The 22,520-nt window shown below is 45.7% G+C and overlaps 1 protein-coding gene across 2 annotated transcripts in view; it reads right to left on the reverse strand.

Moving 5' to 3' along the window:
• Positions 1 to 19,792, reverse strand: part of LOC140212798 (SEC14-like protein 2) — a 73,280-nt gene extending 53,488 nt beyond the window's left edge. Inside the window, exons 1-3 of one of the 2 annotated variants that reach the window (XM_072288716.1) lie at positions 19,536 to 19,657; positions 12,430 to 12,499; positions 1,410 to 1,453 (exon numbers count right to left, since the gene is read on the reverse strand). In XM_072288716.1, the coding sequence (XP_072144817.1) occupies positions 1,410 to 1,453; positions 12,430 to 12,499; positions 19,536 to 19,589 (168 nt within the window). In that variant the 5' untranslated portion in view covers positions 19,590 to 19,657. Of the gene's footprint in view, positions 1 to 1,409; positions 1,454 to 12,429; positions 12,500 to 19,535 lie in introns of both variants that reach the window. The other variant, XM_072288715.1, reaches the window with a different exon arrangement.
• Positions 19,793 to 22,520: the final 2,728 nt, after the last annotated feature.

Consider the following 22,520-nt stretch of genomic DNA (forward strand, 5'->3'; position numbering starts at 1 on the left):
AGCCGTCTGAGCGCACGATTGCATTGAAACTGAGCGTCGCACGAGCGCCTGCCGCAGTGGTCAACCGAATGGCCAGCAGTGACTAAAGCACTGACAGCTGCCCTGTGTTCCCTCACGCGATCGCTGAAACACCGACCCGCTTGGTCAATATAAGCACTTGCACAATGTCTCAAGTCTGGAATACGCGCGAACTAGCCCAACTTCCTTCCCTGCCTAATTGCGATGTTGTTATAAAGTGCGAGAGGCCATTCACCTTTTGTTTTCGATTATTTGAAGTAAATATGTTACCCAAACGATGAAGGTGCATTAAACAGCGCGTCCTGATAGTGCGTTACACGTTATCAAGTGGCCTACAAGATCTGCTAAACACTGATAAAGATTTGTCAAAAACTGCATTGCCGCGTCGGTTAGAACTGTCTCGATCTTCTTAACGCACGCTTTAAGAAACTGTTAACTGGAATGCCAATGTACTGCGAACAGTATGTCAAGGACGGATACCTGTAAACGGGAGGTTTATGGTTTCTGCTGAACAGGCATGATTTTATTGCTGCTCTGCTTGAATTTAGGAATTACGTCACAGGCATTAAACAATTAAAGGGGTACTGACATGATATTTTTGACAAGTCGTTCTTTACATCAAATGAAGGTACTAGAGCTCTAAACTCTAGAAGAAACAGTGACAAGCCTCAGAACACCATAAGTAATTTCACACGACAGCTTGTCCACAGCCAGTTTCGGTTTAGTTTCCCACGAGGATACCGTGTTGTGACGTCATGACACAATAAGTGGTCACGTGGGAGGAGGACTCTGCGACGTTTCGACACTCACTCTGGCTCGCAAGGCTGTCTGGAATGCTGCTACTCGTTGTGAGAACGAATGTAGCAGCGTGCGAGGCGACCAAGTGAGGCGGAGCGAATGTCAAAACGTTGCAATGTCCAGATCCTACATAATGTGTCATCAAGTCACGACCAATACCCTCCTGGAAACGCAACTGAACCTGGTTGTGGGAAAGCTGCTAAATCAAAATTATCAACAGTGCTCCGAGGCTTGTCACTGCTTTATGTGGGGATTTGCGGCCTAGCCCTTTCACTTAACGCGACGAATGAATAGTCGAAAATACCTTGTCAGTACCGCTTAAAGCCAATAGTTATGCGTTTAATTTCTGGATCTCTTCAATTATTTGGACATTGCAATTTCTTAAACGCGTAACTTTAGCCTCTTCAGAAATACACCTGGAAAGACGGAACAGCGCTATCTGTTACAGGCGATGGAAAATGACGTGGTTGAACTGAAAAAAAAAAAAACAGTACAAGAAAAGAAATTGGTATAAGGGGATTCAAGCTATCTGTTTGGCCGTGGGTGCCTCTCGAATTGGGCATTCTGACATTTGAAGAAAGAATGGTACTCACGTTACGGTACATGCGCACCGCCTTAGACACATCAAACTCTCGGGCTGGTTGGGTCATGCCACATACGATGAAAAGACACAAGAAAAAAAAACAGTTCGCATGCGTGTGCGGTTTTGGAATCCAAAGATAATGTATTATACAATTGCATTATAATAGATTACAATACTTGTCAGATGCCACAGTATGAATAATAATCTATTCGTGATCATACATCGTGTTTGCAATAATTATTGTACTATACAAATGTAGCAATAATATGACATCGTTTCATTGTGTTCTATCACGTAATGTTCTGTATACGTTAATTATATGTGAGGTTGGATGTGCTCAAAGTAAACAACTTCTGGAAAAACCATCTCACCTGTACGTAGGCGCAGAAATTAGACACGTAATTGGATTGCAGCACAATTGAACGCAACACAGCAGAAAAACTTAAAATGTGAAACTTTCTTGCTGTGACTGTTAAAATTGCATTGTCATGTAAAATATAACGCGTGCTATTGACACAGTTTAATTTTTCGCATACCAAAACTGACGCTCACCAATTTCCAACCAAAGTGCTTGCTATGATTGGAGGGAGGAATTGTCTCCTACGAATGATTCGCTCCGGGCACGGGTATACCGAAGGACGGAATTTTGTGCCGAAGTATTATTGACACAATTATTCAAACCGCGGGTAGAGCAAGTAAATTTGAACCAGTTAAAAGGAAGCAATATTTCCGTACAACGCTCTGCGCAAGAGCGCGCGCATAAGTGCCTCCCACCTGACGAAAAAGGAGCAAGACAAAAGACATGCACTTCTTTTCTAGGTTATTCAAATTCTGATGGCGGCTATAGCTGTGCAGCCATCGCTACAGCAGCCTTACGAGGGTTACCGAATGCACGACCCCGAGAGTTAATAGAAATGGAGCGATGCACCTCATCCGTCAGCCCGGACCACAACATGTCGTAAGGTTCATTTTTTCTTTCTGTTTATTGGCTCATTTTGTCGGACGAAACCATGATCTAAACTATATATATATATATATATATGAGAGAGAAGAAAGGAAACAGAGGGGGCCCGTTTTTACTGGTCATATTATAAGTAGCCAAGAAACAATGACACCAATATACAGGGTGTCCCAGCTAAATTTAGCCAAAGATTAAAAATATGCAAATGACACGTATCTGGACAGAACAAAGGTAATATTCTTTGCTGTCGCTTTTACATATTCAAAATATCTTTTTCCTTCTGCCTAGTTAGATAATTAGTTTTAGTTAATTAATCAACTTCTGAAATCTTATACTTAGTTGAAAATTGTAAATGGGAAAATTGTATAGCTACATGAAAAACTATTTCTGTTGCTCAATACGTGCTACATAAGGTGTTTTTCGTATAAGCATATAAAAGGGTTTTTTGTAGAAGCACGTCCTGTCGTCTTTCTTGTCCGTGTCAATCCAGCGCTATGACTTCAATTGATGCAACGAACCGACTAGCCTAAAAAATCTGCACTCCTGTTTTTCCGACTGTGAAAGAAGTCCGCAAATGCAGACAAAATTGCCGCGCGGCTGGTCGCTCGAGGCACTTTTCGTGTGTTCGCGGGCTTCTTTCACGCTCGGAAAAAACTTTTATGTAGCACCTATTGAGCAACAAAAAGCTGTATCGAGATTTTTTCATGTCGCTCTACAATTTTCTCATTGACACTATTCATTTATAATATTTGAGAAATTGATTAATTATTCAGGACTGATTATGTAATTAGCTAGAATGAAGAAAATAATCTGAGTATCTCCAAGCGACGACAAACAACATTACCTTTCCTCTTTCCAGATTCGTGGCTTTTGCATATTGAATTCTTGAGCTCCGGCTACAGTTAGCTGGGACACCCTGTATGTCCACTTTCATTTTCATTCGATTATCTTTTCATTCATTCAATTAAGAACTACAAGTAATTTCCCTATGCTGTACCTTGTCATTGCTTCTTGGCTTTATTATGTATACTAAACGAGAGAAGAAGGGGAAATGAGGGGCTCACATCATCATGACCGCACAAAGCAAACAAACAATGAAGCCAAGAAAAGCATTGGGGAAATTAACTGTGGTATTAAATTGGAATGCCGAAAATAATGAAGAAAAGGGAAATGAAAGTGGACGAAAAGATAACTTGTCGCCGGTGGAAGCTAAACGCATAACCTCCGCATTACGCGTGCGTTGCACTACCGTGACGTAGTTACTATCGCTAACAAGACTAATGAAAAAAAAAAAAAGGTTGGACAGGACAAAATGCTACGGCGACGGCTATCAATTCTTCCACTAACTTGGGTATCTATTTTTACTACATCTAGTCAGTGAGCTGGTTTGCTCGGAGATACGGGTATTATTGCACACGAAAACTGAAATGCACAATTGAATAATTAACAAATATCGCTAATTACGTTTTCAACTAATTACCATGTGGCACATATTGCAATTTACAAATTCTAGCCGGGCAGCTCGCGTGGTCGATCCACTCGGAACGAATTCTGAAGATGACACCAGTTTCGAGATATTAATTCCCGAACTTTGCGAAGAAATGCACTGGCATTCCAGTTACTTTGATACTTCAGTGCATAAAATGACTTTTTCTTAAGAAATTCATCACCACCACAATCTTCATCATCATCATCATCATCATGATCATCATTCTATTCATGTTCACTGCACGACGAAGGCCTCTCCCTGCAATCTCCAATTAACCCTGTCTTGAGCCAGCCGATTCCAACTAGCACCCGCAAATTTCCTAATTTCATCGCATCATCTAGTCTCCTGCCATCCTCTACTGTGCTTCCCTTCCCTTGGTACCCATTCTGTCACCCTAGTGGTACAATGGTTATCTAGTCTGCGCATTACATGGCCAGCCCAGCGCCATTTTTTTCTCTTAATGTCTATTATAATATGGTCTTTACCCGCTCGCTCTCTGATCCAAACTGCTCTCTTTCTGTCTCTTAAAGTTGTGCCTAGCATTCTTCGTTCCATTGCTCTTTGGGCGGTCCTTAACTTGTTCTCAAGCTTCTTTGTCAGCCTCCAAGTCTCTGCGCCGTATGTCAGCACCGGTAAAATGCACTGATTGTATACTTTCCTTTTCAATGACAACGGTAAGCTCCCATTCAGGAGCTCACGATGTCTGCCGTATGCGATCCGACCCATTTTTATGCTTCTGTGAATTTCCTTCTCGTGGTCCGGGTTCCCTGTGATTAGTTGACCCAGGTAAACGTACTCCTGCACAGACTCTGGAGACTGACTTGCGATCTTGAACTCTTGTTCCCTTGCCAGGTTATTTATCATTACCTTCGTCCTCTTCATATCAATCTTCAGTCTCACTCTTACACTCTCCCTGTTAAGGTCCTCAATCATTTGTTGTAACTGATTAATCTTCAGCCCCAGTCTTACACTCTCCCTGTTAAGGTCCTGAATCATTTGTTGTAATGATTTTAGTGGACATGGGGACACCGTCTACTCGAAGCGCACTTAAAGTGCTGGACGCCTTAAGCCCAGTGCTTGAATCCCTCATTTAGAAAGATGACTACCCATACCCCATCCTTCCGAAATAGAAGTCAAGGCAGCGTCCGTCATCCAGTGGAACGCCAGAGGGCTAAAATCACGAATTTCAGATTTTTGTCAGTATGTGTACACCAATGTGTTTCCACTCATCGTCATTTGTGAGCCCAACTTGTCGAAACCAATCAGACTGTCAGGATACGAATGTATCATGTCATCAACAAATGGTGCATGCAGCAAAATCATCGTTTTTGTTCGTCGTGAACTCACCTATGCTTTGCAACCAATTGCGCCCCACGACGACAATCAATATATATGCATCACAGTTAAAAAGAACAAACTCTTGTTTACTCTCATAGGCGTGTATATATCGCCTTCCAGCAATTTCGATACTAAAAGATTAGCGGATATCTTGAGTATTTGTCCTGCCCCATGGGTCATCATAGGAGATGATGACATATTGCAATGCAATGCACACCATCCAGCATGGGGAAGTACAAAGACAAATGCAAGAGGACGATGATTAGCAAGCATCGCCTACAACTATGGTCTTACTCTCTTGAACGATGGTAGCCCCACCTTTCTTCGTGGCGTGACATACGGCAGCTGCCTCTACCTTGCTTTCGTCTCCAACTCTCTCGTCAGATGTGTGAAGTGGTTTCCAGATATTGAGACACAGGGGAGTGATCACATTCCCACCTATCTGAACATCAAAGGCTTGTTGTCTAGATATGGCCCACGGAATATCATTCGGACGATTCAATGGCTAACTTCATATCTGATATGGAAGATGCCTGCCGCGAGTGCCTACCCTCTGGGTTAGAGCAAACAATTAAAAATACGATGCAAAATGCCACTCGCATGCTGACGATCTCTTACACGCGAAACGACTTCAACATAGAATTAGAGCGACTTCGAGCACTTCGTCGCCGGGCGGAACGTCGATATCGGCGTACAAAATCAATACATGACCTTAGGGCAGCCAGGAGGATGCAAAAAAGATTCAGCGTCGAATGGATAGATTAGCGTCGGAACGTTGGGCAACGTTTTGCCAGACACTCGACCCCCGCAAGCCACTGTCTCACATTTGGAAAACGGTGCAAGGTCTGCGTTGCCTTCTGGAACAGCGTTTTCCATTCAAGGCGCTCGCGGTTTTCCAAGGGCGGCAAGACATCGATGTCGCAGAAGACTTTTGTGCGCGGATGGCAGACCAAGCGACACGTCCAGATCCTCCAGTCCGAGATGACGTCCCCCATTCCCGTCATTGCCGCATGGACCTGCCTTTTACAATGGAGGAGCTCGAGGTGGCACCTCGAGAAGCGAACAAAGAAACATGAGAACATCATGAGAAGCGAACAAAGAAAGACACCGAGGAAAACGTAGGGGAGTATAATTGTACTTACGAACTGAATTAAAGAAATGATAAATGAATGAAAGTGGATGAAAAAACAACTTGCCGCAGTTGGGGAACGATCCCACGTATTCACATTACACGTATGATGCTCTAACCTGTTGAGCTACCGCGACGAGGTTTCCCCATCCGCTTTCTCGGGTATTTATGTGTTACTACTAGAATTAACCTTGGGAGTGTTAGCTTTGTTTGTTGGCTTCTCATGATATGATTAATAAAAATCGGGTCCCTCGGTTAACCCGCTTTCTTCTCATTCTCTTAATCTGTGCAATATGTGTTTGCAGCTGACCAGTGTTATTAGACATTCAGAGCACGAAGAAAAATGCAGCAAGGTTAACGTGGTTTCTCCTTGCTATAGGTAAGGTAAACGTGGGAACAGGGGTAGGGGTAATGGAAGAAGTGAAAAGTGTCCACTGCGCATTCAAGGACCCATATCAAGTGCACCATTCTTAATACTGTACGACGACGAAGTGTTTCTATCATAGAACGCTTGTACCTTTGTCTCGCTTTGTTTCTTTCCAAACTGTGGGAGCTGCCGCTCCCGTGTTGCGGTAATGGACGAAGAAGCCCTCGAAGACCTTCCTGGAGCCAAGCCATCACGTGGGGTCACGTCCAGGAAACGTGGCAATGCGTCAAGTGACACGGACAGCGAGGCAACCGAGTTGTACTCGGACGGCGTCGACTCGTCGGACGACGATTTCACGCTTGTCATGAGCCGAACCACAAAAAGAAGACTGCTACGGAGGTCATCGTCACCAAGTGTCTCCACCGTGAAGACAACACAACAGCGCTGGCCGTACACTATGCTCTTCATGCCTGTGGACCCAGTGTCAAATCTGCGACTCCTAAACAGGCAAGTCCTTTCTGCGTTTCTTGAGGGAATCGCGCCAAACGAGATAAAGGACGTGAGAATAAACGCACGGAAGAATGTCCTTGCAGTAGATGTTCTACACCGTAGTGCACTGCAAAACCTGCGGCACGTAACGGAGATCGACAAAGTGCAAGTGCGATCCATGATTCCTACTGGCTGCAGTGGCACTATCGGCGTCATTTATGATGTCAATATTTCTATACCAACCGACGACTTACCGATATTAATAAAGCCAACTACAGAAGGCACTCTTATCACGCACATCGCAAGACTTGGCAACACCCGTTGCCTGAAGCTGTGGTTTGATGGAGACAGCCTTCCCTCACACGTTAAAGTTGGCCACGTCCGCCATGCAGTCCGCCCATACGTACCGAAGCCCCTGCAATGCTACAAATGCTGCAAGATGGGGCACGTAAAAGGTGTCTGTAGGAATAACCTCGTGTGCCCACGTTGCGCCGAATCTCATTCAGCAGATGCCTGTCGCGCAACTGTGTTAAAGTGCCCTAACTGCCATGGTACTCATGAGGCCTCATCGAATGATTGCCCGCGGGTGAGGAACGAGCGAGCAATACTTAAACGTATGGTACGGGACCATTCAACACACAGAGAGGCTGCCGCTACTCTCAGGCGACGACGACATCGGCACCGAAGAGCAGCACGAAGAGTCACGTCTACTGAAAGATATACACCATCTTCCGGCAAAGCGGCTACCGTATCAACGCCAACTTCCACAAAGAGCGACAGTGCGAAAACGAAGACTGGGGCAACACTCTCGCCCCCTGAAGAGTGGCCTACACTTCCACGAACACAACCTGCCTCGGAGTCACATCAAAATGCGCCGCCCTCAATATCCCCACGAAGCGCGGATGGGCCGACGACTGAGGATCGCCAAGTCATAGTGATGCTGAAGTCACTTATGGACGCCATGCGCATTCTACTGAGCAGCATGAAAACCCCGTCGGCACAGAGCGCACCGCAGGTGCTGGACACCTTGAGTCCGGTGCTTGCGGCTCTAGGGTAAAACCACGGCCCGAGAGATGCCGTCGTTTCAAGAGGAAGTCAAGAATGCATCTGTCCTTCAGTGGAACGCCAGAGGGCTTAAGTCACGCATGCCCGACTTTAGACAGTTTGTCTTTACGCACCAGTTCCCCATTATCGTGATTTGCGAGCCCAACCTGTCAGCTCCTATCAGACTGTCCGGGTATGAGTGCTTTATGTCCTCTACCCACGGAGAGTGCAGCAAGGTTGTTGTGTTTATACGCCGTGACTTGACTTATGTACATCACCCAGTGCCTCCTGACGAAGCAAATCAATACGTTTGCTTAACAGTGAAAAAGAAAAAGCTCACGTTCACAATACTTGGAGCCTATTTATCTCCAGCAAGCCGTCTAGACTGTGAGCGCCTACGGGGAATTTTAACATCGGCTCCACAGCCGTGGGTGCTCACTGGTGACTTTAACGCCCACCATTACCTATGGGGAAGCTCCAAAATTAATTCTAGAGGCAGAGCGTTGGTGTCCTTTGCCTCTGAAAACGAATTTTGTTTGTCAAATGATGGAAGCCCTACTTATCTGCGTGGATCAGCGTATAGCAGCTGCTTGGACTTAACCTTCGTTTCACGTTCGCTTTCGAGAAGAGTGCACTGGTTTTCGGATTTAGAAACACGGGGCAGCGACCACATCCCAACCTATTTGAAGATCGAAGGTTTGACTAGCTCCAAGTCCTCCAGAACCATCCAGTGCACCGATTGGCCTAAATACAAAATAATAATGGAAGACTGTTGTCGTGACGGCACCTCGTGTAACCTACAGGGCGCGATAAAGGATGCCATACAAACGACCACGCATTTGCTTTCGAGGAGTTCTTCCCGCACCGATTTCGACATCGAACTAGCAAAACTTCGAGCGATTCGCCGTCGTGCGGAGCGAAGATACAGACGCACGAAGTCCAATCATGACTTGAGATTGGCTAGACGAACACAGAAGAAAATACAGCGTCAAATGAACAAGCTGGCTTCGCGACAAGGGGTATCCTTTTGCGAGTCCCTGGATCCGCGAAAGCCATTGTCGCTTATATGGAGGACTGTTCGTGGACTTCGCACAACCTCTGGTCAGCGCCACCCGTTTAAATCTCTGGCACTTTATCTACAATGTAGTGATATTGACGTCGCTGAATCTTTCTGCAGAAAGATTGCTGGCGAGGCAAATTCCGATGGAATGGGTACGGGAACGCTCGACCACCCACTGTTTTCACGCGATCCCCGCATGGAATGCCCTTTTTCTATGGAAGAACTAGAAGCTGCGCTGGCTTTGTGCAGGCGTTCTTCAGCGCCAGGACCTGACGGCATTACATACCGTGCCCTGTGTAACCTAGGAGACCAAGCTCGGAAGGCACTCTTGCTCCTGTACAACGACTCCTGGCAAACGGGTACAGTTCCGCAAGAGTGGAAGTCAACTCGCCTCATTCCACTTCTCAAAGCTGGCAAGTCGCCTTTGGACATTTCCTCATACCGTCCGATCGCACTAGCCAGCTGTGTCGGAAAAACAATGGCAAGAATGATTTTAACACGTCTGGAATGGTACTTAGAATACTATGAAATTTATCCAGATGCTATGGCCGGATTCAGACGGGGCCATTCGTCAACAGACAGTGTTGTTGACTTGGTAACCTATGTGCAACACCAAAAGGCCTGTAAGCGACTATCTGCTGCTCTGTTTCTAGATGTTAAAGGAGCTTATGATACTGTCACCCATGAAGCCATCCTTAGCACGTTAGAAGCCGTCGGACTTGGTGGTAAGATGTATATGTGGGTGTGCAACTGCAACAGAGGAGACCATTCTACGTGCACACAGAAAATGGCCCGACATCCGAGCATTACGGTAGCCGAGGAGTCCCTCAAGGAGGAGTGCTTAGCCCGACTCTTTTCAATCTCACCCTCAGTGGGTTAGTTTACAACCTGCCAAGCACGGTAGGACTTTCCATCTATGCGGACGACATCTGCATTTGGGCATCAGGTGTGACACGACTTCAGCTTCGCGCTCGGCTTCAGAAGGCAGCCACAATGACATCTTGCTACCTTCGTGAACAAGGACTTGAAATTTCGTGCGGAAAGTGCGCAATGGTGGCATTCACGAGGAAGCCAATGTCTGGTTACGGCGTATCTATTAACGGACAACTTATACCTTACAGCAGAAGTCACAGATTCTTGGGAGTCATAATTGACAGAGACCTGTCTTGGACTCCGCACGTCAATTACGTGAAAAAGCGGCTGACTGCTATCTGTCACCTGTTCAGGTTCCTTGCAGGAAAAAGTTGGGGAGTATCTATACAGGCTATGTTACAGCTTTACATGGCGTTGTTCGTTGGATTCCTGCGATACAGCCTGCCTGCAATATCCAACACCTGCAAGACTAACCTGCGTACGATTCAGAGTATTCAAGCCCAAGCCCTTAAGATATGTCTTGGCTTACCACGCAGTGCATCAACGGCTGAAACCATTGCCCTTGCGCAGGATAACAGAATCACGACGCACATTACCGTTGAGACAATGCGTATGCATCTCAGGCATTATGCTAGGACCCCTTCCCACCCCTTGGCGAGCCTCACTGCTGCAAGGCCCTGCTCGACATTTAGCAGTATTGTCAGTGCACATCGTGCGTCGTTTACTTCAGGGTACGCACCTGCGGCCAAGCCAGCGTTTCCTCCGTGGTGTTTGAGCCGTCCACAAGTACATCTAATGATTCCGGGACTACAGAAGAAGACAGATCTACCGGCCCCTGCTCTAAAACAGCTGAGCTTACTTCTTCTGCACGAAAAGTACAGCAACCACGCGCACATCTATACCGATGGATCGACTACGTCGTGCAGTTCTTCTGGTGCCGTGGTTATACCAACGCGAGGAATGACACTGCGGTTCAAGACATCGCATGTCACGACCTCAACGGCGGCAGAACTAACGGCCCTGCGTCGAGCACTGGAATTCATTGATTCTGAAAGACCTAGAAAATGGGCTGTGTTCTGCGATTCAAAACCAGCACTACAGGGCACGCAGTCAGTTCTCCGACACGGATGTCATGACCAATTGACATACGAAGTTGTGAAACTTTACCATGATGTCCAACAAAAAGGTCACGAGGTCGTTTCTCAATGGATACCTGGTCACTGTGGAATCAGTGGCAATGATTCCGCCGATAACGCTGCTCGCACAGCACATCAAGGAGAGCACAGCGTTTCAATTCCGCTTTCGAGGACTGATGCTGCAAAGCAGCTTCGACACCTGGCACGCAGTCTCACAGTGACCGAGTGGAACTCACCAAACTTACGACTCACGCGACTGCATCGACTAAACCCCTACCTGCAACTCCGACCTCCACTCGGACTTCCTCGACGTGAAGCTACGCTTCTCTGTCGCCTTTGGTTAGGAGTGGCCTTCACAAAGGCATACTCTACATTAATTGGAATGGCTGACAGTGCAGCTTGCGAGGTCTGTGGCACCGAAGAAAACATTGACCACCTGCTGTGCCACTGCCCAAGATATGCCTCAGAGAGACAAGAACTTGCCAAAGCTTTCCAAAAACTGGACAATCGGCCGCTTTCTGTGCAGGTGCTGCTAGAACACCGCCCCCATCGCCCGTCGGCCCATAAAGCGGTGAAGGCGCTTTTGTGTTTCTTAAGGACGACGGGTTTGTGCGGCCATCTGTGACTATTAACGCGATTTCTGTAAGACCACACGCGTCAGCGAACTCGCCGCAATTTCCTTCTTTCCTTCCCTCCTCTCTCTCCCTGTGATCTTTGTTTTCCCCTTTCCCATTCCCCGGTGTAGGGTAGCCAACCGGACGTTATTCTGGTTAACCTCCCTGCCTTCTACTTTTCTCTTTCCTCCTTAATACTGTATGACATATAGTTGCATCGCTAATGTGGCCCACTGTGGGAGATTAACACGAAAACACAAAACAAACACGAACCTGGAGCAAAGCCCATACCATACCCACACGCCATACAGTGACGGCATACAATCTAGCCCCCGTCGAAGCACTTCTGAACATTCTGCAAAGGCTCGATACCAGCAAGAAGCGCGCTGCTTTTATGAGTACGCATTGATATGACTGCAGTGGGTAGAGGCATGGGGTCACGCCTTATCCCAGCACAGACCGCATTTCGACGGTGTTGGTGTGATGAAACTCGTGGTGAGAATGTCAGTAGCGACGATTCGCCCGCTCACCCCGTAGCCAGCGCAGCAGGAATGCATCCGTGTGCGAAGGCTTTTTCACGTCTGCCACGGCTTCGCGGAGCTGCACAGAAGACAGGACACCGGATTAGTCGGTTGGTTGAACAGTTCGCTGATAGACCTAATAAATAACAGCTTGAACAGTGTGGATCTCAATATAACGGGAAAGCTTTACACAAGCCTAACCAGTATTTTAGTATGATTGAACAAAAATGCTATCATCAGAATTTTGAGATTTTACGTGCCAAAACCACGATTTCATTAGGAAGCACGCCGTAGTAGGGTGACTCTTGATTAAATTTGACCACCAGGGGACCTTTAACGTGCGCGCGATGCACGGGTGTTTTTGCATTTGGCCCCCATCGAAATGCGGCCGTCGCGGCCGGGATTTGATCCCGCGACCTCGTGCTTAGCAGTGCAACGCCATACCCGCTAAGCCACCGCGGCGGGTAAAAATGTTATGTTAAGCAACGACAGCGTAAAATTGACTTCGCTGTTGACAAAACAACTTGCTTTAAAACAGAGACCTTCCAGCCGTGTCATCTTTACTGTGTCATTCATGGCTTCAGTGAGGCGCTCTTTGGCCACTTCTGGCCCTTGCGCCAATAAACTCCAATCATCATCATCATCATCATCATCAAGGCTTCACTGAGCGAATAAACATTAAAACTGAGTTCTGCACAAAATGATTAATCAGACGCTCTTGAAGCTAATAAGAGAGAGAGCGCGAGTCGAAACATACGTAGAGACACGGGCACCCCTGTAGCATAAATAATAAACGATAATATGCTTCTTTTGTCCCCGTTAGGTTTGTATGGCAATCAATATGTGCGAAATTACTAAACATTTCAATTAATTTCAGTTCAGGTCGATGCACGGATCATACTTGTCAGGTTGTTCGACAAATATTTATGATATGCAGCTATATTATATTTTAAAACAAGTTTGCCATTTAGCTGACTACTTCTCGAAATGGCAACTCAAAACAAAAAGAAAGAAAAAGAACGAAAACAAGGAAAAGTACCACGGTCCGTAGCAAGCACACAAGAAAAAAAAGGCGAGAAGCTTGTGTCAACACGCTTGTACCAAGTTCGCTTAGCCGTTAGTGCTAAGCTCAAGAATGGAAGCAGTTTGGCTTGCTTCAATAAAAATAATTGGCTGAGAACTTCACCACTGACGTAAAGCTTAATTTATTGCGATTTGGATGTTTAACACAAGTTTAAAATGACTGCGGGAAAGTTTTTATTGAGATCTCAATGTTATATTTTATCTCTGCAACGAGTAGCAAGCCGTCTAGCTTGTTCAAAGCAGCTCTAAGTGTCCTTCTGCATTCGGTCCCTAAAACCTGACTAGCGTTGATAGCCGAGAAGATCCCAGGACGACTCAGTGGTTCAACTTATTCGGTACTTTAGGCATTAACAAACCATCGAAATTGGCGAAAATGATAACTATTTAGCAACTTATCAAACTTCCTTTTTCTTCGCTTCTTGGTAATCTCGAAGCTTTATACGACCAGTCGTATTACAATCAGGATCAGTTTATTCATTTCAGTAGTGAAGTAGGAGTCACCAGATATGTTTATGCAGAAGGAGGTACCGTAGTTATAAACTGAATTGTGATCTGCTATGGATGATGGCAATTATGATTTAAACACAACTGTTGTTACAGTACGCGAAGCTTGTAACTATGAAGCCCTCATAAATGTTATAACATACAAATGATCGAAATACAACATGTGGCTTTTAATAAATTGTTAGGTACGAAAGCTTCAATGGTACAATTTGGAATAAGAGAAAAAAAACGCCAGTGTAATTTTGCAGGAAAAATAAAAAAATAAAATTAGAACGCGCTGAATTATGTGCATTACGCAATAACAGGAAATACAATGATAAAGTTACAAGGTGTTCTAAGAAATTAAAAGAAAACTGAGTTATCTTTGAAATCGGTTAGGTTTCTGCAATATGGGGGAATGGTACTGTGTTTCATAGTGATCAGGCTGAAAAATGCACCGACGACCATGGTTTGTCTGAAGCTGCGGAAAAATAAACTTCATCCTCTCTGCAAATCTTGTATTGTTAATATCAAGAAGAAATGTTCTTTATATGATGGCTACTAGACATTATTGTTTGATACATCGAAAATGAAAGGCCACGGTAAATAAAAAGATTCGTTGCACTCAGGATATTATCTGCCCGTAATAATTGATAACTAGGTAGACAACAGAGTATATTTGGTTATTGCGCTAGATTCAGATGAGAGAAAAAAAAAACCTCACCGCGCGGTATTGATGACTCTGCAACGTTAGTTTCGAGTGGGTGAAAAAAAAGGCGTTTACTGGATTACTTCTGTGCTAATCCAATGGCATTTCAGCTTAGCTCGATGCAAGAAGTGCGTGTGCCGCTCCCCAAACTTCCGCCACTATCACTTAGCCGCAAATGCAAAGCACCAAGTCACGTGGCAGCTTTACCTGAAGACCCAAGAAACTTTCCTCGTGCCGCGTGACGACAGTGCCATGCGCAGCTGTCCTGCAAAGCTTCTTAGCAACCGACTTTGAACAGCAGAGCACTCCATGTTCCAGTAGATACAATCACCGAGTTCCGAAACTCTTTATTAGCGGCTGGCCATGGCAGTCAAATTTAGATCTTTCGAAACGCAAGAAGTATTCTCGCCTTCAGAAACGACACCATGTAAGAGTAAGTGCATCCGGAACAACCTGGAAAGTATGTTTTCTTTAGCGATACGAGGAAATTATGTACGTTATGTTGTAGGGATAGCAGACTTGTGTGTACCCTATGAATATTCTACTCAAAGTACGGTAGTTTAAATAATTTTGCGACCACTTTGGCAGTACATCATTACTATCCCAAAAGCGTACTTAATGCGATGCATTAACTTAGATAGCTATCGGTGGTATTTTGGGCTCTTAAGAATATTTTGCAAAATAGTCCGACCGACGTCAACGAGTTGTCAGTGCAGAGGTGGGAGACTTGGGAGACTAGATTTCGTCAGTCGCCCCTACAAATAAATAACATAAATAAATAGGAATTTACGGGTCGGTTTTGAATCCTGGCCCTCTAAGCACATAAGCTCGACCCTCTAATCATTAGATCACGGTTCTTTCTTTTTGTTTATTTCCAGCTTGGCTAGAAGCCGAAATACGTGTTTATGATCCCAAATCACACTCGTTTTACTTGTGTTAAGGCATGGAACATTGACATCCCAACTTCATCACAGTCAATCATGTTATAGGCATCACGTACTTTCACAATCATTTACGCCATGTATTCATTCACAGAACGATCTTCGACATCATAGTGTCTGTATGGCAACAGACTGTGCCAGCGCGAGTAAATAAAACGTCCAATTGTTGAAAATCACGTTGACATGCCTGGAGAAGCAGAATAAACTCGAACAAGGCAGAGCTTGAGGCACTTGGTGTGCTAGGCGCGTTGCATAGCAACAGCTTACAAAAAGTGAGCGCGCACACCTTTTAGATGACGATGAAGAAAGTAGTTAGGGGACGCGTTCTTTCCAGAAATTACGCTCTGATGTGCAAAGCTTTCGTCGGTGCGAAAGCGTCAATTTACCCATTGAGCGAAAAGCCGGCGTCTGTCGTCCGTAGCAGCGAAACGGCAGGCGAATTCCCATTGGCAGCAACGCCATGTCACGAGCGCGCCTCGACGGAGCGGAGAGAGAGAGAGAGAGAGACGAAAGGGGAAAGCCAAAGAGGTTAACCAGACGGGAAGATCCGGTTTGCTACCCTACGCTGAGGAGAGAGGTTGAGGAACTAGATCATGCGAAAGGGCGCACCTGCTGCTCCACTAGCGCGCCAGGTGTTGCGAAAGGAGAGAGGGTGTCGACGCGACGCCACGTCACCCTGGCTCTCGCTCTCGGAAGCCCGCGTTATCCGCGCGCTTCTTGTGGACGCAAGCCTGCGTTCTAACGGCACCTGGGTGAGGCCACATGAAAACGCGCCAAGCGCTTGAGCGTACTCGCTTGCCCGCGAGGAGTTCGTACTCTCTTAAAAAATTTTATATCCTTGGGGCTTATCTCGTCCCACATAGATAATCGCCATCAGTCTTGCCCGCATTTCTTTTCTTCAACGCTGCGAACCCGGTACTTCCAACTCACGAACGGCTTCCGCGTTATCAGCGTGACACCGCATTCTTGACAGGAAAGTAGCGAGCGCCGAGTTTTCGGGAAAGGAAGCGCAATCAAAGCAAATGACGATTGGTGTTGTGGGCGAATATACACCCAAAAGGGTGCAACCGTTTTAAGAGCCTATCACGAAGGGCCTCTCATTGGCGGTCAATTGCACTCTAAAGAGATTTTGCACCCTTTGGGGTGTATATCTGCCACAGAACAATAATCGTCATCTGCCTTGCTTGCATTTCCTTTCTTGAAAACGCCACACACGCTACCTTCCTCTCGGCAAGGCTATGTCATGCTGATAACGCGCATGCCGTTCGTTACTGGAAAGTACCGGGCTCGCAGCGTTACACAAAGGAAATGTGGACAAGACAGAAGACGTTTATTGTGGTGTGGCAATAGATACGACTCAAAGGGCGTAAACTTTTTTTAGAGTGTGGTCATTAATGCTTTCGCATCCGCAACTCACAAGAAGTGCTTAGGTGTCCTCGTGTTTTTTTTTTTTTTCGGTCACAGTCTTAATAAGAACACTTGCAAAAGCACGTGCATCTTGGCCAACGCCCCCTTAGTGGCTATGAGCCATTCTTGGGCATCGAACAGAAATTCGCTGCGCGTCTCTCATCGTGTTGTTGAGCTATGACGCGTTTCTACAAGGTCAAGCATGTCGTATGCAGGGCTTTAACACGTTTTCTTAGCAAAAAGGAAAAAAAATGCGCTTGCTCTAGAATGTCCACCACGGTGCTCGAGGAGCACGATCGTCGCTGAAATCTGAAGCACGTGCGTTGTCGTGGGGTGAAAGATTGAGCAACCGTCAACACATCCTTCTCACAAGGCCAGCTGCTCCTTTCATACCGAATCATGGCTATGCCACATCGACGCGTTTGCTTTCTGCCTCCTTGGAATGGGGCAGATATCGATCAAATTTTATTTCTTGCTCTAACGGGAAAATGTTTCTATAACTTCATTCCCTGCTTTCATTTATATTAGCATTGCGCGCGCAGATGTCCTCTACTCCACGGCTCGCGAAAGACACACACACAAATGGGAGGAGCAACTTACCACTCGCAGCCAAGGCTGCACGTACGTGCCTAATATATGCAGTGCTAGAGGAAAAAATATGACAGCGACCTAGGCATTTGCACTAAGTCCTCCAACTGTTGTCACTGAAGCCAAAGTTACAGACTCGTGCGAATGCTGTCGTATACAATGGGGAAAAATCACTTAAAGGGACCTTAAGGGCTTAAGGGTTGAAACAAAGGCTAGCAACTAGCACATGCGAACCGTGAGTGTTAACCGTAGATGCTGCAACAGTTCGTTGTTTTGCGATGGTTTCTTTAAGCGGTATTAGATCCAGTGACCAATGCATTTCTCATCGACATGAGAAATAAGGTGCAGTTGGCACCAAGAGATCGGGCCGGCTATTCATTTTCACGTAGAAATACATGACAAGTCGCATACAATACCAAAAGTAAAGCAAAGATGTAAAGTGACATTACAATAAATCCCCAAAGCATGATATATTGCTACATAGAAATGCAATTAAAACGCCACAGACGCTATAAAATTTAGGCGCACTACAATTGCCCAGTACGCTCCAGGAGAGACAAGTTGGCAAAAATCAGTTTCCGAACAAAACTGCATAAAACGTCATGCATGCAAAGAATGTCATTTTAACCTGGAGAAATGTGCGGACACTTCTTATCCTAATATTTAACCCCCGTCAACATGACTAGCTTCCAAAAACTCTTCAAGAGCAACAAGTGTTCGTTTTTGAAGAGTAGCTGTTCGCCGTGTCCTCACGCGAAAAGTGCATTATTTTGGTGGGGCCCTCCAAGCGGGTTCTATCATTAGTCTACAAAGAAAGAATAGTTGAGTGTTAATGAAAACCAGTGTATGGGTTTATTATTCCAAAAGCAAAAGTTGGTCCTCCAATGCCGTGTACCCACTTACGGACAATTTCGACCACCTGGTGTTCCTTAATGTCCACTTTAATGTCTGTACAAGGGTGTGCTTCCATTTCGCACCTATACATAAATGGCAACCGTGATCGAAAATTGAACACGTGGCTTTTACGGGCTTTTGAAGGCCATAGTCATAGACGCGGTGGCCGAGTGGCGACGAGTTTCCTTGCTAGCTATTAAACTGTTCTTTGTGATCGTTGACACTACACGGAAACAAAGATATTTAAAAAATAAAATAAACAAGAGCACGTGCGCGTTTACATGCACTCGCGCAAACGCGCGAGAAATGCGGCGTAGCGCGCACTTGAGCAGAATGCAAAAATTGCCCGTTTAAGAAACGTTTCAAGCTCATTAAAAGATACTGTTTGGGAGTCAGCACCCTGGTCAGATCAGAAGAAAAAGAACTGTCCCTCCAATTTCGCAATCACGCAAGCTTTACCTGTGGAGAACAACAGACAAGAAATTGTCATAAATCCACACGTTGTGACTTTCGCTCGCAAAAACACAGAAATAAAACTTTCCCCAAACACTAGCTTACGCACTGAATCTCGTCAACGCCGGACTCCGCATCGGCCAGTGCATAGTTAAAGCTGCGTCGAAAAACGGCGAGATTTGTACAATTTTCTTATCACCGGGTATCAGTCAAATGGTTGCCCAACTGAAGGATGTACACGACGCAATTGAATTTAGCACGAAGCATTATTCTGCATTCGTCAGGTGTTTATTCTTACCACCATTTCAATATTTCAAAGTATATTTATCTCTCAGTCATTCTACTTCCCTTCTACTTTCTACTTCTATTCTTCCTAGTTTTCCCTTCCCGATGTAGGGTAGCAAACCGAATTTCTGTTGTCTGATTAACCTGTCTACCTTTCTGCTCACTATTTGTATATATATATATATATATATATATATATATATATATATATATATATATATATATATATATATATATAATATAAAGCTTGACCTGTTACTGTTCAGTCCTACCTTGTCGAGAGCAGCCTGCTGACGTGCGCTCAAGTCGCCCAGGTATCCGCTCATGGCTCCAGCTGCTGCGAGTCCACGCTGCACCGCGGCGGTCGATCGACTGACTGCGAGCGCGCGTTGGATTCGACGCTAAACGGCTGTCAAGGCTGCGGCGAGCCCTTTCCGCGTGCGCTGCTGACAGAACAGCTGAGCTTAGATGCTGCTTTGCCGATTCGCTTTGCACTGTCCACTCCATGCGGACCGATAACCCACACGAAGCTCATAAGTTCATTTCACCTCCGCCTCCGTCTCTCATCTCGGGCTTCGGGTTTGTGAGACAGAGAGAACTTACTGGGGGAATATTGAAGCCCTTGCCTGACGGCACGCTCAAAGACAAACGTTCTTTACCGCCCAGTGGATCTGAGAAGATCGTGAATACTTCTGCAGCCTGGGCACGTCCAGCCTGGATCTCAGAGGCCGAATTCACAAAGCTTTTCATTCGGAAGTGCTCTTTTCCATTGGCTGGTCGTCTTTGCTAATATTATGTCCAGCATTGGGATTGACGTGGTATGTCTTTCTTTTCTTTAGGGCAATTCTAACGCAAGAGTGTTTTGTCGAATATGGGCTCAGATTTCCAGCCTGTCCACGATGTGCGATCACTGTAGTGTTGCAAAATGTGAAATTCGGCGAGTTGGTTAATATGGTTCTTTCTAAAAAGAACATCGCAAAAGAGACAATAAACAGTGGTTAGAAACAACAACGGGAGAGCGTCCGTACTGTGTGCTACTTCTCATGCGCACTTTCTTTCGTCCCTTTACTGGTTTTACTGGTTAAGGTCACTTATGCTCGGCAATAGTGACCCCCCACCTCCACCAATATGTTACGGGGATGATTGGAGCATAGAAGATTGTAGTTACGATATATATACAAAATGAGTCAGAGTAGTTAAGATGGCTGACCACCAACAACACGCAGTCGCCAGCGTCCCGCGATCTTCTTCTTCCTCTCTTCCTTCATCCTTCCGTAACAATATCGACAATGCGAAATATCGATTATACTTTTATTGTGTCGAGTTCCACAATGAAACTTTTACAGGAGTAGACGGATGCACGTGATCGAAACCCTGTGCGTCACAAGGGGATGTAGAGTCAGTCAGGGCACAATTTTCTCCTGTATTGCCGAAAGTATACGCTTCCAAAAGAATGATATACGCAGAGCTACCGCTCTCACGTATTGGCTCTTTGCTCTGCTTATTTGATATTTCAGTGTGATCAGCCAGGGATACGCAGGAAAGGAAGACTGCGAGTTCGTGCACGACTAAATCTTTGCTGCATTGAGGCCGGCACGTTAAACATTCTGCTTCTGGAGTTGTAAACACGCATTTATTTGATTTGTCGACTTTTCTCATGTGGTTTAATCAAAAATCGACCTGTTCAACTGTTCATTATTTATGTTGCGTTTCGTTAAATTAGTTTTATTTACCATCATGTTAGCACAAACATTGTCATAGTCCAGTTTCCATGGGAAACCATGGTCACTCTGCCTATGTAAATACGAGCCATAGCTAAAAAGACCACAGCAACAATGTAGTGATGTTGTTTGAGTAGCAAGCAGTCAAGCAAGCAAGCAAGATGGCGATGTATGCTGGGAATGTCTGCTGCTGTCGCGGTAAAGGAGTTATTTCGCGAAACACCGATTTGGTTATTATGCTGGCTAATGGTAGCGGGTTGCAAGCACCCGTCTTCTGCATTGTGACAAAAAAAAAAATTCCCTGACGATTAAGATACTCCCTCATGCCAAATTTGAGCGCAGCTGTTTACGTGTTGTCATTTCGCGATATATTGAGGCAAATAATTTCCGCGAGAGATGTCGCAGAGTCAGTGATTGCAGAAATTCTGATCTGCAGGTCGAGCGCGTCGGCTTTTATACATGACTCGTCGAAGGTTCCAGTGTAATCACTAATACCGCGCGGCTTCCGGAAAGTACTAGATAGTTCCCATCACGTATACAATCAGATTATACCAAACACTCATAAACCATGACAATCGAAACAAGCGCGAACAAGACCAAACCGAGCAAACCAAACAAGCGCGAGCGAGAGCTGACGCGAGCAGACGATAGTACGAAACAAGCTGAGGCCACTTACGAGTACGCATCGAGCGCGTGGGCGGGTGCACACATAGAGTTTCTCACTATATTACCTAGAGGGAAATCTGGCGCTGCAGCGCTGTGGTATGCATGGGAATGCCGGTATATTGTGACTTCGGATTGGCATCGTTCTCGGAGAGCCAGGCAAGCACCGTTCCGCCTGTCACAATTATTAATTTTCTACTAAGACAGCACATAAAAAGCTGTTTTAGCTTTATTATTACACAAAAACATGGTTTGTTTAACGATGACATCTTGTTGTTGCATGTAGAATTATATGAAACAAAAAGTATCGGTGCGCCGCTAAAGTTGGAAGACAGACAAGATTCGTGCTCACTTTGGAAATGTTTGTCGTCTGTTCTTGCTTTTCTTCGCTTGGTTATGCATTGTAGGTGAGTAAACTTCACTGAAAGATGTAATATTCGGGAATGGAAACATTTTATGAAGATTTTACTTTAAGCACGCGTTATTTGTGTAGCCATATCCACGTTTTAGACGAAGCCTCTTACAACATCAGCCAACACAAGCCTCGCCGACACATATACCGTCATTCCCATGACGGCACAGCGCCCCTTAGGAAACACCCATAGACAGTGGTGCAGGATTTCCCTCTAGGTGTTATAGTGAGAAACTCTATGGGTGCGCATGACACTAGTTTCTCGCGCGCACGTCACTGAAGGGCCCGCTCTCATTGGTCTCCGCCGTTCGCGGCACGCGACTTTCATATCCCGCTCCGCGTTCGCTCTTTCATCCTTTGCTGTGCTCGTTCGCTCAGTAACGCCGCCGCCAACGACGACGCTCGTCACAGGAACCGGCGACTCGGAGCTGCGCTCTAAAAGCAATTGCAATGTTGTGATG

The sequence above is a fragment of the Dermacentor andersoni genome, chromosome 6 (genome assembly GCF_023375885.2).
Source record: "Dermacentor andersoni chromosome 6, qqDerAnde1_hic_scaffold, whole genome shotgun sequence".
Lineage (NCBI taxonomy): Eukaryota > Metazoa > Arthropoda > Arachnida > Ixodida > Ixodidae > Dermacentor > Dermacentor andersoni.